Source organism: Hyperolius riggenbachi, chromosome 12, assembly GCF_040937935.1.
Source record: "Hyperolius riggenbachi isolate aHypRig1 chromosome 12, aHypRig1.pri, whole genome shotgun sequence".
NCBI lineage: Eukaryota > Metazoa > Chordata > Amphibia > Anura > Hyperoliidae > Hyperolius > Hyperolius riggenbachi.
In genome coordinates, this window is record NC_090657.1 from 127,384,565 (window position 1) to 127,403,785 (window position 19,221).

Consider the following 19,221-nt stretch of genomic DNA (forward strand, 5'->3'; position numbering starts at 1 on the left):
TCCTATACTTAACATTGAGGCAGAAACGCCTCCGCAATCCAAAATCTGCAGCAGCCCGGGAGTATGCGTTTCTGCAAAACTCCTCCCGATCTGGTGTGCACCAGCCCATTGAAATACATTACCCAAGCGTATCCGCAGCCGCAAGCGGATCGCAAAACGCAGCCGAACCGCTCTGGTGTGCACTAGGCCTTAGAGCTTGCTTCTATTATGAGGAGACGAAGGCACAGGAGGAGGGTCTGTTTAATCGCCCCTCGTATTTTTCGTGAGAGAACAGTTCTTGATAATTTTACTGAGACAGAGGTGGTGAAGAAGTTCAGACTCACTCTTGATATGATTTATGATATGATCCGGCAGTAAAATGCGCAGGGGCGTAGCAATCGGGGGTGCAGAGGTAGCGACCGCATCAGGGCCCTTGGGCCAGAGAGGCCCCAAAAGGTCCTCCCACAACTATAGCATTAGCTCTCCATTGGTCCTGTGTTCATAATAATCACTTCTATAGATACTTTGAATAATGATAATCATTAACAAGCTGTTCCCCATCCCCTTCTTGCACCTCTGACACTGTAGTTGCCATTGGCAGGTTTTGGTGCCCTGTATCAATTGTTATGTATAGAGTGCTTGGGGGGCCCAGTTGTAAAACTTGCATTGGGGCCCACAGCTCCTTAACTACGCCACTGAAAAGGCGGGAATACTCTGGTCACGTAGTGGTAAAACTCCGCCTCCTACCCACAATGCTTCACTTTCAAGCTTACAGAGAGGAAAAGTATCCCATGTAAATCATTAATACCGATTACCTAACTCTCTGCTTTCTCACACTTTCCTCATGCATATCTCTCCATTATCCCCTGCTATCGAACATTTTTCTCTCTGTCCTCTCACACTGGTGAATTGACTCCAGAGTGTTAAAATACCTCATGAGATAAACTACCTACCTTTTTTCTCTTAGTAAATCCTCTCTGGTGAATTGACGCCAAAAGCAAAAACTGAGAGAGCGCTCACAGCATATAGTGTGTGTAAATGCACAACTCGAATAGAGTTGTGAATTGCTGCTCATTTATGTATGCCATTTTGGATAAGTTGTGCATTTACACACACTATATGCTGTGAGCGCATCCTCTCAGTTTTTGCTTTTATATTTGTATATGATGCAAACCTCCTCTGTTTTACTTTGTTTTGGTAGTTGGATGGGGTAGAATTTTAAGAAGATGACCTCTGTGTACTATATCTTTAAGCCTTACATACACATGAGGACTTTCTCCGGGCATGGATAGGAACTTGATTGTTCGGGTGGCAGACACTATTAGTTCTGTAGTAGAAGTCAGTGGGATCTGAAGCAGAGACACAAGCAGGGAATATTATAGTGGATGATGAGTGGCACTGTCTACACAATTGTATATGAGCAGAGGGCAATGAAAAGGTGCATTGTGAGGTAGTGAACTTGGAATAGCATTAGTTGATTATGAAAATGCCACAATGCTTAGGCTCAAAACCTCCAGAAAAAGCAATATTCAGTAGTAGTGTTTTCCAGTGCTGCTACTATGAACTACCACTATAGTGATGCAAAAATCCAGGAATTAGAATGGTAGAAGAATGTGAACTCCCAGGCCAGTTAACACTACATGCATGTTGTAGTCCTCTACCTTTACGTTGTGTGTCCACCACCCAGTCTTTCAAAAAAGAACCCCGAAGCTCAAGTGCAATAGTATTCAGGAAAATAAAACAGAATAGAATATCTATGAGCAGGAATCAGGGATTTATAACCATGCTGAATACTTATGGTATACGTATAATATATTTGTGTTTTGTTCACAGCATGGCCATTATCTATGGAGTGTTTTCAGCATCCAATCTTCTAGCCCCTTCTGTGGTTGCCTTGATGGGCTGTCAGCTGTCAATGTTCCTGAGTGGCATATTTTACAGGTGAGTAAATGCTACTGAAATACTGTATACAGGGGCGTAGCAATAGGGGGTGCAGAGGTAGCGACCGCATCGGGGCCCTTGGGCCAGAGGGGCCCCGTAGGGCCCTCCCTGAACTTCAGTATTAGCTCTCTATTGGTCCTGTGCTCATAATAATCACTGCTGTAGATACTTTGAATAGTGGTAATCATTAACAAACTGTTCCCCATCCCCTTCCTGAACCTCTGACATTGTAGTTGCCATTGGCAGGTTTTGGGGGGCCGTATCAATTATTATGTATAAAGTGCTTGGGGGGCCCCATTGTAAAACTTGCATCGGGGCCCACAGCTCCTTAGCTACGCCACTGACTGTATAGCAGGAACGTTATGTAGCAATATGATAGTTTAAATTATTCCTTGCATGAATAACAACATAGCCATTGTACTTGACTAAGGGCCTGTTTCCACTAGTGTGGTGCGATTCCGTTGCGGAAAATGAATTTGCATGCGGATGCAAATTTGTATGCGATTGTATGCGAATTTTAATGCAAAAATGCATTAAAATTTGCATCTGTTTGTAAGTATGCGAATGTAACCATGTCCGTGCCTGTGTGCTTTTACATTGATTTTAAGCGAAAACTTAAACGAAAACGCAAATTTGCATGGAAAATTGCCACAACGAAAACTCATGCAAATTTCCTATTAAATACATTACAGATAAATTGCACACTAGCCTTGCGGTGTTCAAATTCTGATGGCTCTGCTGTGCAGGTGGTTTTCTGCACAGTCCACTGCACAGAATTTTTGACAAGTGGAAACAGGCCCATTGATTTATATTGGTTATACAAATCTGCATGCAGAAAACGCATGCAGATTCGCTCTAGTGGAAACGGGCCCAAGGCATATCCACTTACTGCTTAGCAACATGTTTCCGACAAAGCCAGTGTGAATGCTTATGTTAGAAAAATGTGATGGTGACACTGAATCAGGCTATTGTGTTTCCTTGATTATGACTCCTAGACAATCATTGTCAAATTAAAGACAAGAGGATGTCGCCACTGACCTTCTTTTGCATAGTTGCATGATTTTGTAGACTAGCTCCATCCAGTACTTAAAGGAAACCAGAGCTGGATTAGATTAAAAGATTTATACATACCTGGGGCTTCCGCAAAAACGACCTTAATTAAACTGGTGAACTGGCCCTTTAAATTTTATAGATCACCTCAAAAATATTCCTGAGGGAAGCCAGGTTGACGCACACAATTTAACAACCGCCACTCAACAATCTATTTGCAAAAATGTTTATTTATAGAAAAAGCGTGACCCCCATCCCATCATAAAACATGAACCCCCTAAAAACAAGATGTGGGCATATTACCTAGGATTCCTCCAGCCCCATGCGCACAGATCGCTCCCACACCGCCATCCTCAGTCTTCTCCCTCTTTGGTACCAGGTCCCATCACTTCAACCATTATATTTACCCAAGATGCCGTCTCGAAGTCCCTGCATCACCCGACTTCAAGCGCCTGGCCCCATCTCCTCTTTCTCTGCAGAAAAAACGCCAAGCTATTAACTACAGTAAATATCTTGGCGGGTTTCTCCGGGGAGAGAGAGGAGGCGGGGCCAGGCGCCGGAAGTCAGGTGATGCAGGGACTTTGGGACAAGGCTTCTCGGATAAATATAACTTTCTTTTACTTGCAGACTGCCGGATTTTTTTATTTACTCTGGAGTTCCTCTTTGAAATACTGTGTGTGGTTTGTGATTGCAAATATGACAGATACAATGACTCAATGTTCTATACAAAAAAACGAAATAACGGAAAATAAAAACTAAACTGTTCTTTGCTACTAATGTTCTATTAATTTTCTGTACTACAGATACAATTAATTATATCATAAGGTTTTTTTGTTTTTTTTTTATATAGCTTCAGTGTCACTTTAGAAGTTCAGCTGAGTGATGTCACTCTGTACACATTGATGTAGAGATAGGAGCAAGATGAGTCTATCACTGTGTGTAAAGCAGCACATCTCCCCATTATGCAGAGTGGTAGAGCTGTGTTGATAGGGGAAGTGTATGCTTGCAATCCTTCATACCTTTCTGGCTTTAAAGCATACCTGAGGCAGATTCGGGGGGGGGGGGGGGCAGATTCTCTGCTCTATGCCATGCCTCTGTGTCCCCTCTGCTCTGCTCTCAGCCCCCCCCCCCCCCATGCTCCCCATTATGACCCCCCTGAAATTGCCAATATGCAACCTGTCTGCAATCTTGAGGGAAAAGGGCCTTCCTTGCAGGAGAGGCACTCCGAAAAACGAGCACTCTGGGCATCAGGGAACCCCTCTCCCTCCTCTCAATGATTCTTCACCCCTGTCCCCCACCTTTCTGAGCTCTGTGCTTCTTGGATGAGAGCACATAGCTCTGTATGCGTTGTCACAACCCCTGAAAGTGAACGTAAGCCATTACAGGCTTCATGGGGGTCAGGGGGTGGTGGGGATGGACGCTACCTGATACGGCTTGCCCCCTGCCCGATCAAGTAGTATGTTTTTTTTTTACTACTTTATTACAAAATAACACCAGCTCGGGTTCTCTTTAAAGGGAATCTGAGGGGAAATACGTGTTGAGGCTCTGACATATGTATTTCCTTTTAAACAATCGACATTGCCTTGCTGTCCTGCTGAGCCACTGCCTCTAATGCCTAGTACACACCATACAATTTTCTGTTAGATTTTCTGTAATTAGATTATTTTCTGTAAAGTACTGGTAGAGACTGGTCATTATCTCTGGTGCGTCGTCTTCTTGTTATCTCCTGCTGAGTAGAACCATGCTTAATTGCTAGGCAGATAGATGGTTAAATAGACAATTTCCAACATGTTGGAAATTATCTATCTGGCATGTAAATCTAACAGAAAATCTTACAGAAAATTGTATGGTGTGTACTAGGCATAATACTTTTAGGAATAGATCCTAAATAAGCATGCGGATAAGGTGTCCCTGACTCAAGTCTGACTGAATTTGCCGAATGCTTATTTTAGGTGTGTGATTCAAGATGAAATAAATATGGCAATCTTCATATGTCTCTCACCTAATGCTGGGAATACACGGGCCACTCCCATTCCGCGCTCGATTCTGCGGGCGATTCTTTTATCTTCTATTCATTTTTCTTATCTTTTCCCATTGTTCCCCATGCAGAATCGAGTGTGGAAACAATCAGATGCGAGATCAGACATGTCGGAAATTATTTATCGAGCCATCTAAATGGCTCAGAATCTAACTGTGTATTCCCAGCATCAGGTTTATTTTAAGATTGGTTGAGATACTCTGGAAAGGCTGGTTGTGCTGAGGAGAGTGAATGTCACAGCTTTATGTTTTTGTGTATTGGTGCTAACTCAGCTGCACTCTATTTCATATATAGAGTAAATGTCTATCATCAGTGCTGTGCTTTTTGGGAGTTGTAGTTTACCTGTTTCACACGTCCAAGCAAATATTTGTGCAACATGGACCTTGAGCAAGGAAAACCAGGGAATATCTGGAACTTAACATGGTAAGGTACTGTAGTATGAGGCAGTGCTGTCTAACTCCAGTCCATGAGGTCTTCATAATTTATTTGCATAGCTCAAATTAATTGATGGGACTGAATCCGGAAAAGTGTGGTTCATGAAGTAAAACACATTTCTCCATTTTTTATTTTTTTTTGTCCGCCTTAAACACTGGCATAGATATGGCACAGCCCTAAGGTATTCTACCTGCAAGTGAATTGTAAATTTTTCTCAGAAATCTACTCTATTAAAATGTTTTCTTTGTTTCTCTTATATATAAATATATATTTTGTTCTTGTTTTAGTGCCTACATTGCAATGTTCATCCAGCCATACACCTGGTCATTTTACATGTTATCCGTTTTAATAGGGATTGCTGCTGCTGGTGAGTTTGTTTTATGTCTGTAAAATCCTTCTATCCACATAAAGCATTGCATTGTAGCATAAACCTTCATGTAAACTCTTAAGAAGTTAAAGTTTACAAAGCCAACCTCCCCCCCCCCCTTCCCCTTAGCCATTATTATCTCATCATGGAAGTAGTTGTGCTCTGTGAAATCTACTCCTCCCCATGTGACCGCACTCAGATGCTCCATTCCCATGAGTGGCAATGTGCTTGGCTTCAGTGTTGGCACTGAGGGGCCAGATGAAAGACTTGATTTTCTGCTGGTCTTGTGGCATGTATGTCATGAGGACAGTCACATAAGGATACAGAGTCATATGGCAAAGTACGGGAGCCAGTAGGCATTGGTAAAGACAATAAAGCTGCTAAGATGAATCTTGGTGCCTGACAAATTTTCTACATTGGGTTTAAATCTATTTTAGCCAATCATTAGAAATCTGCACTGGTTCCTTATAGTGTATTATACAGAAGCATTAGAAGTATTTACAACTTTCAGTTGGATCACATTCTTCATACAAAGATAACATATGTTAGAACATGGTGCTTCAAGTTTTGAAATTTAGAGCAATGTTCCAAAATACAGTTCATGAGCATCCAGCTGTAGTCCGCCACACTTCCCTTGCATAAATGTTGACTGGAAAGTATAGCTTAAAGTGAGTCTGAAGAAAATTAAAAATAAGCAGATTGCTTACAAACAGCCTAAGGAGTGGGAAGGCTCTGGGTCTGGGTGAAAATAAAGTAATTACCGTATTTTTCATAATATAAGTCACACTTTTTCTTCCCCAAAACTAGGGGGGGGGGGGGGGGAGTTGGTGCCATCTTATATCTCAAAGGCTCCTGCCGCCACACTCCTCTCCTCAGTGCAGTTTCTAGGCTAAAATGCACTCAGGGCGAGGGTGTAAAAATTGCGCCGCCACCCCCCCCTTCCCCCCGAGCAAGGTATGGGCGCCCGCAGTATAGGTTAGCCAGGCCTAGTTGCACTCAGTATAGGTCCCCCCAGTATAGGTAGCCAAGAGTAGGTAATCCACTATAGGTAGCCAGCTATAGGCACCCTGTATAGGTAGCCAGGCATAGGTGAGCCAGTATAGTTGCCCCCGGTATAGGTTGGCCAGGTAGGTGCCTCCAGTATAGGTAGTCAGTATAGTTGCCCCCAGTATAGGTTAGATAGGCAGGCGCCCCCAGTATAAGTTAGATAGGTAGGTGCCCCACTACAGGCTATAGGTATAGGTAGTCAGTATAGTTGCCCCCAGCATAGGTTAGATAGGTAGATGCCCCCAGTATAGGATAGTTAGTTGCCTGCAATATAGGTAGCCAGTATAGTTGCCACCTGTATAGCGTAGGTAGGTGCCCCCAATACAGGTTAGAGAAGTAAGTGCCCCCAGTATAGGTTTGATAGATAGGTGCCCTACAGTATAGGTTAGATGGGTAGGTGCCCCCAGTATAGGTTAGATAGGTAGGTTCCCCCCGTATAGGGTTAGATAGGTAGCTGCCCCTCAGTATAGGTTAGATTAGGTAGCTGCCCCTCAGTATAGGAGGTTAGATTAGGTAGCTGCCCCCCAGTATAGGTTATAGATAGGTAGGTGCCCCCCAGTATAGATTAGGTAGGTGCCCCCAGTATAGGTTAGATAGGTAGGTGTCCCCCAGTATAGGTTAGATTAGGCAGGTGCCCCCCAGTATAGGTTAGATAAGGTAGGTGCCCCCCAGTATAGGTTAGATAGGTAGGTGCCCCCCAGTATAGGTTAGATTAGGTAGGTGCCCCCCAGTATAGGTTAGATAGGCAGCTTCCCCCAGTATAGGTTAGGTAGGTCCAACCCCCATAATGGAGGGGGAGCCGGAGCCGCGGGGAGGGCAGCCCGACCCCTCCCCCCTCCTTTACAGCTCCCCTCTCACAACAGCGCCCAGGGCGGCGGCACGGGCCGCACGGCCCTAAAAACTGGCCTGCCTCTCCTCCGTCTCGCTGCAGTAATCCGAAGCTGTCTAAGATCAAGCTCTTCTGGGTCCCAGTCGCCACGCTCCTCTTCGCTGTAGTTTCCGGTTGTAGTCTGCAAACTTGCGGTGTACACGTGCAGCCGCACAGCAGCATCGTAGTGTAGTTGGTTGGGGCAGCAGGTGTAAGTAAAATGTAGTATAAGCAGGGGTTAGTGTAGCTGGGCAGTATAGCTTAGATAGACAGTTTAGAGGGGAAAGGTCCATATGACGGCCCTGCACCATAGACACACCTAGGTTTACTTTATTTTTTTTCCTGATTTTTGCCCTCTAAAGCTAGGTGGTTATATGCCGGAGTGTCTTATATTCCGGAAAATACGATACTTAAAGTAATATTGAACTCTGACATAATATTCAATAACAATGGGGTGTCCTACTTTTTATATCCCATATAGTTATCATATTAGCATAAGTATTATTATTCATTTTGAAATTACAAGTTCCCAAAGCACAGTTTTATTTGCTCTGAAAGCTGCCATTGCATTTTATTCATAACTGGTGTATTTATATTGTAATGATTTCTGAGCAGTGTATCAGTTCTGCACACATTAGAAGTTTCTGCACTGTCATGGAATGTTTACATTCCTCTGATACAATTAAGTAAACACAAGATCATTTTATCAGTTTGGATGCGGATCTTCCTGCAGGGAGCTTTCTATTGGAAAAGTAAGTCCTGTGTTTTAACCCTTTGAATGCTGTTCTGCTAAATAATAAATTGTGGTAGTTAGAAAAAAAATAGTAGGATAGAATAATGGTTGGGTACACGCCGATGAGATACTCAGCAATCAAAAAGGTAATTAAAATATAATTGTATTAATGTAATATTAAATCTAAAATGTGACACATGGATCCGGCCAACTTCTCACTCATACACCACACACATACCACATCAACAACCACATCGCAGCTACTCTGGTGACAACCAGTGAGTTCATTGCAAAATCTCTAATATGGTACTGTGTAGTGTAGATTAATCCCGCAAGTAGGAGACTTTATCATCAAGCCACCACAATTCAAGAAGCCAGGGGATTTGATGGTATTAGCCAACACATATATCGGAATCCTAGTAGATTGACCACAGTGGGGCAAACATCCAGACAATAGCAGAGCAAAGCAGTGTTCCTGCAGTCTCTAAGCAATGTCAAGCAAAGCCATGCAAAGAAAGCAGCAGTTCCATGTTGTGGTCATCACCACAATTAAAGCACAGAGGCAGCAAACAACAATCCCTGTTTCGGTACTACGCTGTGACTTTCAGCATGTCAGGGATATCCCATGGGTGGCTGAAATGTAAACCCAGGTACGCGATGCTGGAAGTCAGAGGAACCAGATGTGGATGGCTAGTCCTCCATGTAAGTTGTATCGCTGGGAGTTGGACTGCAAGCAACCGCAGAGCGGGCTCTAAGGAGTCACCACCAATATCAGAGGGGCAATGTAGCTGGTTTGAGAGTGCAGATTGCTAGTAGAGCGGCCTGACAGCGCCACGTGGCCGGGGACCAGCGGACCAGAGTCACAAGAGCAAACCGTACAGCCCTACATGTTTTGCCGGTGACAACTTCCGGCTTCCAACAAACAAAAAAAAATCGTGGTAGTATATTATATGCTAAATTGCTCACAAACAGACTAATCTGTTACGAAAAGAAAAAAAAAAAAAAAGCTATAGAGATAGATAATTTAGGTGTGATAAGTGATAAGTGATACAGTTATTGACAAACGGGAGCAGCGCTGAAATGTGAAAACTGCTCTGGTCCATAAGGGGAAAACAACCTGTAGTTGCCAAGTGGTTAGAATATTGTGAACATGTTCAGTATTTTAGGCTCAATAGCCTTGATTCATAAACAGCAGTGCGATAAAAAAATCTTGTCGGGAAAATACCGTGCTCGGTATTTTCCCGGTCTGTGTGCTAATTCATAAAGATTTCCCCAGCTGCCCTTGGAGGTCGGTAAATTACCGCAGCCCATTGAGCCGTAGAGTAGAGCAGTGTCTCGATTCTCTTTGCACTACAGAAATGAATCACACAGACGGCTCTCTCTGGCTCTCTCCACTGATGACTCAGACAGATGAGTCACACAGTTTTTCCCTGCCTGCTGAAATGATTCACACAGAGGGCTCTCTGGCTCTCTCCACTGATGACTCAAACAGACTTCGGCTCTCTGCACTTTTGCATTCATCAGAGCTGTCAGAGCTGTCGGTAACTTGTTAACGCCTCACTAGAGGTGTCGGTAACTACCGCCAGGCTTACCGCATGTTGAAGGCTTTATGAATTGACATTTGCTGACAATTTACTGACATGTGTTGTCGGTAACTGCAGCCAAGTCGGTAATTTATCTCCCTGGTCGGTAATGTCAGCTTTTCATGCGGTAACGGCCTTTATGAATTGACATTTTGCTAAGTGGTCGGTAAAGTCTGCTGTTTTCAGCATTACCGCATGAGGTAATGCTTTATGAATCGAGGCCAATGTGTCAGACTCTAATCAGCTGATTAATCCAAAACACCTGCAAAGGTTTCCTATTTCATATATTAGTTTAACCTTTTAAAGGGGCACTACAGCGAAAAACTGTAACATTTATAAAATATGTGCAAACCTATACAAATAAGAAGTACATTTTCCCATGCACGCCTTCAGGACTTCTCAAGAGCTGCTCCAACACTATGGAACTCCCTACCTCCACCCATTAGGGTAGCGCCCCCTCCTTCAACATCTTCAAGAAAGCCATTAAAACTCACCTTTTCACTCTGGCCTACTACCCCTCACAAGTGCTCTAAACCCACAGCTGAACTCTGGTCCCCTACCTTCCGTGTCCTTACCTCTCCCTCTAGATTGTAAGCCTTTGGGCAGGGTCATCCTCCTTTTGTGTCCTACCTGATCATGCACCTCCATTACTGTGAACCCATGCTATGCATCTGAGTGAACCTAACTTGCCTAATCTCCATGCTCCCCTCCAGTGACTAAGCATTACCTATTACTCCTACTGTGCTGCGTGATCTGGTCTTTCTTGTATTCAGGTATTGTCATTTTGCTGTATGTCACCCCTAAATATTGTATGTATCCCTATTTATTGTCCAGCGCTGCGTAATATGTTGGCGCTTTATATACAATAAATAAATAATAGAGTAAAATGAGCCATAAATTACTTTTCTCCTATGTTGCTGTCACTTACAGTAGGTAGTAAAAATCTGACAGAAGTGACAGGTTTTGGACTAGTCCATCTCTTCATAGGGGATTCTCAGCAATGCTTTTAGTCTTTATATAGATATTCCTGAAAAAGGATTTAAACAATGATGCTGGCCAGCATCCCTGCTCCCTACACAGTTTTTTTGGCAGTTGAACAGAGCAACTGCCATTCACTAAGTGCTTTTGAAAATAAATATATCCCTGAGAATCCCCTATAAAGAGATGGACTAGTCCAAAACCTGTCACTTCTGTCAGATTTCTACCACCTACTGTAAGTGACGGCAACATAGAAGCAAAGTGATTTATGGCTCATTTTACTCTGGGAGAAATGTACTACTTATTTGTATATGTTTGCACATATTTTAAATTTTACAGTTTTTCGCTGTAGTGCCCCTTTTAGTTGAATTACTGAACTTATTTTGCATGATATACTATTTTTCTGAGTTTCACTTGTATATTGTATTGGTACGTATTGCTAACTATAGATAGCAGGAGATCTGTGAAGGAGACAATAACTTTTTGGAACTTTCATTGTTTGCTTTCAAGAGTAGATTCTACCATATGTATTTGTTACCTTTTTGTGCAGTGCTCTGGACTGCTCAAGGCACGTGTCTGACTATGAATTCTGATGACAAGACAATTGGACGCAATAGTGGTATTTTCTGGGCCCTACTGCAATTTAGGTAAGCACTACTTTTTCACTTCACTTTATACAATATACAGTACAATATCAAGTCAAAAAGCTTGATGACCCCTGGTCTAGACAATAGCACCATGCCTGTATTACAAAGATTATTCAGGAAGAATGTTGGGGGACACAGAGATGTTATGACCGCTATAAGAAAGGATTAAAAGGGTTATGTCGCCTGTATCATACAGACTGGAGAGAGAGCATGCTCCGCTGCAAGTACTCTACAGGGGCCCCTGGGTAGCACTACAGCTTGAGGGGCATTCAGGGGGCCCCCGCCCCATTAAGAGCAAGATCTTTCTGTCTGGACTGACAATAATTTTAACGTATTTTGGCCGGAACTTGATAGAAATAATGATTTGCCTACAATGTGGGGGCATCAACCTCTGGCATATTCTAACACCGTGATCAAATCTGCAGTAGAAAATCAATGTGTATGAGCTTCTCAAAGGTAACCTTAACTGAGAGGGATATGGATGTTTCCTTTAAAACAATACCAGTTGCCTGGTAGTCCTGCTGACTACCAGTAGTAGTGGCTGAATCACACACCTTAAAGGGAAGGTCCAAGCAAAATAAAAAAATGACTTTCACTTACCTGGGGCTTCTACCAGCCCCATGCAGCCGTCCTGTGCCCTCGTAGTCACTCACTGCTGCTCCAGTCCCCCGCTGGCAGCTAGTTTCGTTTTTGCCGACCTCGGAGGTTGGCGGGCCGCATTGCGTACATTTGTACGCATTCCCGCTAGTGCAGGAACATTAACATATAATTTTTTACGCGTTAGTGGTGCAACACGTAAACATTTATGCGTTGCACCACTAAAGCGTAAAAATGTATGTGTTATTGTTCCTGCACTGGCGGGAATGTGTACAAATGTACGCAATGCGGCCCGCCGACCTCCAAGGTCGGCAAAAATGAAACTAGCTGCCAGCGGGGGACTGGAGCAGCAGTGAGTGACTACGAGGTGTCACGGACGGTTGCGGGGCCACAGACTCGTCCTGGAACCGCCCGTGAAGAAAAAGCGATCGCACTCGATTCTCTGCATCGATTGCGCTTCAGATCCATAGAATCTGGATTGGTTGTGTAGGGGCTACCTGTAGCAACCTGGAGTTTCTCTTCCTCCCAGCTGTCACGGAACAGCCTTGAGAAACGTGGGCGAATTGGAAGGATCCGCGCAGTCCAATTTCTGATCGCTTTTTGACTAAATTCGTGCAGCCATTACAGGAATCAGAAATGACATTCCTGGGGTTTGTTTTTTTTTTTTTTTTTTCCCTCCTTCCACCAAAAGGACACTAGCCTGCTGCCAGTGTCCCTGGCTTCAAGCTGTGCTGATGGCCCATCCATCAGGTATAGTTGATAAACACCATGACAGAAGCAATCTAGTTGAGGAAAAAGCAGACACTCTGGCTCCTTTCCCCAGCAGGGGAGCCAACCTGTGGCTTGCTCCTGCAGGCTTCAAAAGACCCATCACCTAGGGATGACCTGCTGTCAATCCCAGATGTAGATCATATTTCATAAACTGCTATATGTGTCATATTTTCTATGTTGCCAGGCTGACAGACCCTCCAAACTAACAGAGCATGTAGGGCCCTGTCTGGCGCTGGTTCTGAGAACATTTCAGAACATTCTGAGGTAAAGACTGCCAGTTAGGCAGTTCAAAAGTGCCCTGATGATACCACAGGGGTCCCATGTTTGGTATCAGGCTGCTGGTAAATCGGGGCAGACCTGAAAATATTAGTAAATCTGCCCTGACCTATACGGTTCTGTAAGATAGAGCCCATATATGGTTAAGACATGATTTCTGGTCCCCAGGACAAGGGGAGGACTCATCTCATGTTCTAAGGGGGTGTGTGTCCCCGCCCTCACTCCCTCCTACTGGATCAGGGGCATAAGAATGGCAGAGGAGACAAACTCAGTGTCTTCCACCCTGAAACATCATCCTGATCTCATCTGTGCCAGCTTGAGGATATGCTGGCATCCACCTGGTCTGAACTCTGAACTTTGATTGAAACCAAGAACTTTACAAGTTTTCCCACTAAAGGACATCTTTCCAGGAACTAAGTTTTTTTTTTTCTCCCTTCTTTTATTTTTCATACTGGCAATTACTGTTTTAATAATTGTTGATTTTAATAATTGTCTGTATATATTAATTATTTATATTGCTTTCAAAAAACCGACGCTATCGTCAGTTGTTGTTCTAGCTACCCTATTATTCAACACACACAGAACTGATCCCAGGTCTCTGAAGAGACGCTACTATTGTTTGTTGTTGGCTAGACAGAATACAGCGTGTTTTAACCGTTTTTATTTGTAGATCTAGGCCCAGACAGTCAACGGGCTCCTCTGTCCCATGGTAACAGATGTGATGGCAGATACCCTGGAATTGTGTGTAAGTTGTAATTACCGTACCTCACAGGCTCCCTTCTGGTTTGTCTGCGGCCAATTCCCAACGGGTACTGCGCATTGACTGCGACCAGAGTTCGCACGATCCGTGTGCTGGCACGGTTTGGAAGGCCATTTGCGGTCTGACCACTAGGGCTTCCTGTGACATGAGGGCACAGGATGGCTGCATGGGGCTGGTAGAAGCCCCAAGTAAGTGAAAGTCATTTTTTTTTATTTTGCTTGGACCTTCCCTTTAAACAAGCATGCAGCTAATCCAGTCTGACTTCAGTCAGATCACCTGATCTGCATGCTTGTTGAGGGGCTATGGCTAAAAATATTAGACACAGTATCAGCAGGAGAGTCGGGCAACTGGTATTATTTTAAAAGGAAAAATCCATATCCTTCTCAGTTTAGGTTCTCTTTAAGTGTCGGAGAGCATAACAATGGGCATGCAACAGAAAGGTTATATTTTTGTTTATTCAAACATTATTTCTTTATCCTACTGATGTTTTGTTTTAATTTTTCTATTTTTCTTTCCATTTTGATACGAAACATGTTTAAACATGCTTTGTTTTTTTTTACAGTATGCTATTTGGGAACTTGTATATCTATGTTGCATGGAAGGGAGAAGCTATAATATCAGGTATGCAGTTTCGTCATTGGCAGAATTCCAAGCTTCTATCTTACAGAATACTGTCTGCTGCATGACTAAGTGTGCGCTAACCAAAATTATCGTGATGGAAATTGTTGTTGTTTTTGTACAGCTCTGTGCATACATTAACATACAGTAAATTATTACTATATGAATTGGTGAAGCAGAAGATAAAAATGCCTGTCTGCAACGCTTGCCAGTTGTTTTCTGTATTGTAAACCATGTACAATAGAGGTTTCATCACCTGCTTTTCTAGTTCTTTTCTATACATTTTAATTGTTAGTGCTGATGTGTAATCCCTCTGTTGCACTTGAATAAAAACAGTAAAGGTGGCCATACACTTATAGATTTGCAGCAGATTTGACCATCAGATTTGGCAGGTGCCTGTCAAGTCGAATCTGACAGGAATGTATTTGATGTGTGCCACACATTAGGAATAGATCTCCAATAGATTTCAGAATGAAATCTATTGGAAATCGATGTAAATGCATTATTGGACCATAAGATGCAATGCAACTCTATGGACCATCGATCTGCTGCTGGCACCTAGATTTTCCATCCAGTCAGATAGATCAAATCGATCGAAATCGGCCGCAAATCGTTCCATCGATAGAATCGATTGATCGATCGATGGCTGAAATCGACCAGTGTATGGGCCCCTTAAAGGGACACTTAAGTCAAACAAAAAAAGATTCGTTTTACTCACCTAGGGCTTCCAATAGCCCCCTGCAGCTGTCCGGTGCCCTCGCCGTCTCCCTCCTATTCTCCTGACCCCGCCGGCAGCCACTTCCTGTTTCGGTGACAGGAGCTGACAGGCTGGGGACGCGAGTGATTCTTCACGTTCCCAGACACATTAGCACCCTCTATGCTGCTATACGGTATATGATATATGCTATAGCAGCATAGATGGCGCTATTGTGGCCAGGAACGCGAAGAATCATTCGCGTCCCCAGCCTGTCAGCTCCTGTCACCGAAACAGGAAGTGGCTGCCGGCGGGGCCAGGAGGATCGGAGGGAGACGGCGTGGGCACCGGACAGCTGCAGGGGGCTATTGGAAGCCCTAGGTGAGTAAAGCTCATTTTTTTTTTGACTTAAGTGTCCCTTTAAGTGTAATTAATGTGAGCATTTCACTACACACTAGGTTCTCAGCACATGGTATGCATACCCCAGGAGTACTTCTGGGGGGCTTAGGGGGTACTTGGAACTGGTTTTAGTCAAATCATTATGGTAAATTTTGGGTTTAAAAAAATCAAATATAAATAAAGCCATTCAAGACTTTTTAAAAGCATTTATATACTATTATAGTCTACCACCAATTTTATATGTCTGAAGGAGGTATGTGAGATATTAACTACAGTAGAGAGTTCTTGAAAATTACCATATTTAACCACTTCCGGACTGTGCTGGTTGAAATCTACGCCGTTTGGGAGCTGCCAGGGTAGCTTTCAACTTCTCCGCCGGTTGTGCCACTCTCCCGCTGCTGCAGCTTATTCGCCCTGCAGTCATTATGAAAGCAGAGCTCCATGAGGCGCTTAGGAGCCGATTTCATTGGCTTCGGACCCTGTGATCACTGTGAAGACAATCTCATTGGTTCACATTGATCACAGGGTCAGGAGCCAATGTAATCTGCTCCTGATCAGCTTACAGAGCTCTGCCATCATAGTGATGGCAGAGCGAGTGAGATACAATGGAAGAGCAGGTCGCTGGGCGAATTGCTGCAACGTGACATCGGTAGGCCCTGTTTTTCGTAGCAGCGACCTCTGGTCCGTAACCTTCCTGGCATTCAATTTTTCCTGGATTTCTGTGCAAAAAGTGATCCAATTGATTTCCACAACCTTTTTTCCTGTAACTTACCAAAATGTGTCAAGCAAGGGTCTAGTATACATTTTGAGTTTAATAAAAGCTTGACAACCACTAATATGAGTGTAAAGGTGGCTATACATCACGATGATAGGCAGACCAAGAGACCAACCTCTCTAATAAAATCTGATTAGAGAGAGAGATCGGTTGGCTGACCATACTAAGCATTCCTGATCAATTTCAGCATTAAATCTCTCAGGTATTGTCCACGTCCATTACCACGTGTGTGCATTTATACATTTCCCATCCTGTGTCGTGCACTGTGTGGTGCCCATCTGTCTTCAGAATCCCTCGCAGATTATTGTAGGTAGGTGGCCAGGTACAGGTGTCCCCCAGTATAGGCCAGCTAGGTACATGTGTCCCCCAGTATAGGTTAGCTAGGTACAGGTGTCCCCCAGCATAGGCTCGCTAAGTAAAGGAGTCGCTGAGTATAGGCTTGCTAGGTACAGGTGTCCCCCAGTATAGGCTAGGTAGGTACAGGTGTCGCCCAGTATAGGCTGGACAGGTACAGGTATCCCCCAGTGTGGCAAAACCTATAATATTACTATGCTATGTATTGTACAGTTTGGTGTCTCTGTTGTTTATCATGTTTACTTTGTATTCTGTTTTGATGCCAGGTATTGTAATCCAGGTCCTCTACTGTCCCTGATTCAGATAGCTGAAGGTGACACCTGCTGAGTTGTCTTTAGACTTATGCTGGGAATACACGGTTCGTTTTTGCCTTCGTTTAAACCTTCGATTCGTTCGGTAAACGAATCGAGTGTTGAAAACGTATGTGAAAATAGTCATAATCTCATTATAGTTTCGATTAATAGACCCCAAAAACGAACGACTAGTGATCGAACATGTTTGATATTATCTCTCTTTATCCATCTAATCGAGTCATTGGTAGGCTTGATGGCTGTTCAGATCGATTATATGTTCGTTTATGCTAGTCCGTCCCTGTAAAAAGGGATTTTCGTTTCGTTTCTTTGCAGCCTTCGATCATTGGAAAAACGAAACCATCAGAATCGGAAAAAAAAACGAAACCGTGGGTGGTGATATTAACCGTATGACCGATTATTTCGGGATCGAAAAGGACAAAAGGCACAATCGAAACGAAGGTTTAAACGAAGGCAAAAACGAACCGTGTATTCCCAGCATTACTTATTGAAACAATGGTCTAGCTGGAAACATGTGAAGCCTCAGATAAGGCCTATTGTGATCCAGGCTTCTCTACAAGCTTCTGTGGGAGGACTATAATAGGGGGAGGGATAGCAGTGTTGGGGAGAATTGTGTTGGAGTTGTGAGTGGAGTTGTGAGTGAACAGTTTTTGCTGTGTATTAGTCAATGGAGTTTTGGATTTTTACCATTGCGTGTGATGGAGTTCTTTCTACTGCTTGAGAATGGTATAAAGTAGATAACTTCGAACTATTGGTCTGGTCGTGGTGTATGGATATTCTTCCTGTCACATACTGGAGAGCAGTGTTGGGATCTTGCACTGAGTAACATGCAGCGAGAGGAGTTAGAGCCGTCGCAGGGGACTCATTCCAAAAAGTAAACAGAAGGCTAACTGATAAATTGTATGTTGTATTCTTTTGAACAACAAGGCTGGAAGTATTGCATCAAATGCAGCTGATTCCCCCAGGAGAGATAGTCAAGAACCAGCTGTAGCACCTGACCAATCCTTCACTAGTTTGGTGGAGGATGTTTTCCAAAGGCTACTGGTTATGTTGGGGGACAGTGTAACAGTAGCAGACAAATTAGAACTGCTACAATTAGTAAGAGAGGAACTTTCGCATGAGGAAACACGAATACAACAGAAGTCGGGGGGAGAAGAGTCTGATGGAGCAGGACGTTTTATATTAAGTTGACTTATGCAGCTTTCCCAGTTTTTGAGGAGGGGAAAGAAGAAATTGATGCTTATTTAGAGACTTTTGACATTGTGTGAGGACCATCAAGTTCCAGAGGAGAGGAGGAGAAATGGACCAGAGGAGGAATGGACCAGAATTTTGGCTGGTAAACAGGGAGGGCTGGTGACACTTACAGAGCTCTCCCTTCCGAACTCAAGTGTGATTATCAGAAAGCGAAAAAGAACGATTTGAGAGGTTTGCTATCACACCTAAGGCTCATCTGCATCAGTTGTGATCTTTGGTTAAGAACGAACGGGAAAGAAAGTTATTTAGAATACAGTACTAAGCTGCCTCGGGCCTTTGACAGATAGGTTGAGGGATGCCAAGTTACCACCTGGAAAGGCTTAAGGTGGACCTGAACTCTTGCACAGGACAACCGAGAGAAATTCACCCTGTATGTATTTAAAGAGTTTAGCCTGTTTAATTCCCCCTCATTTGTGTCTAATCACTAGTTGTAATTTGATCTCTCACTGTGTCACGTGACTGCCAATGGCAGAGATGGCAGATAAGCTCATTTAAAAGCATGAAAGCACAGGCTTTCATGTATCAGGAAGTAGAAACCGTGCAGATTTTAGGATTTGCATTAGCTGTATAAAGAATTTTTTTTGTTTAAAGGTCATTATGCTGTTGTTAGAGCAGAAAGGATGTTCAGGTCCACTTTAAGACAGTTGTGCCTCAGAGAGCAATTTTTGGACTGCTGTAGTCAGGATGTCAGAGAGTTGGACAGACTGTTGAGGAGGCTGCAAGGCTAGTTGATAGTTTCATTGCAT

At 43.5% G+C, this 19,221-nt stretch overlaps 1 protein-coding gene across 3 annotated transcripts in view; it reads left to right on the top strand.

Moving 5' to 3' along the window:
- The window catches only part of MFSD11 (major facilitator superfamily domain containing 11), a 722,948-nt gene that overhangs the window by 242,218 nt on the left and 461,509 nt on the right, over positions 1–19,221 (top strand). For all 3 annotated transcript variants that reach the window (XM_068263650.1, XM_068263651.1, XM_068263652.1), the window contains exons 4-7: positions 1,813–1,920; positions 5,731–5,810; positions 11,570–11,666; positions 14,633–14,691. In XM_068263650.1, coding sequence (XP_068119751.1) covers positions 1,813–1,920; positions 5,731–5,810; positions 11,570–11,666; positions 14,633–14,691 — 344 coding nt within the window. The remainder of the gene's footprint in view (positions 1–1,812; positions 1,921–5,730; positions 5,811–11,569; positions 11,667–14,632; positions 14,692–19,221) is intronic.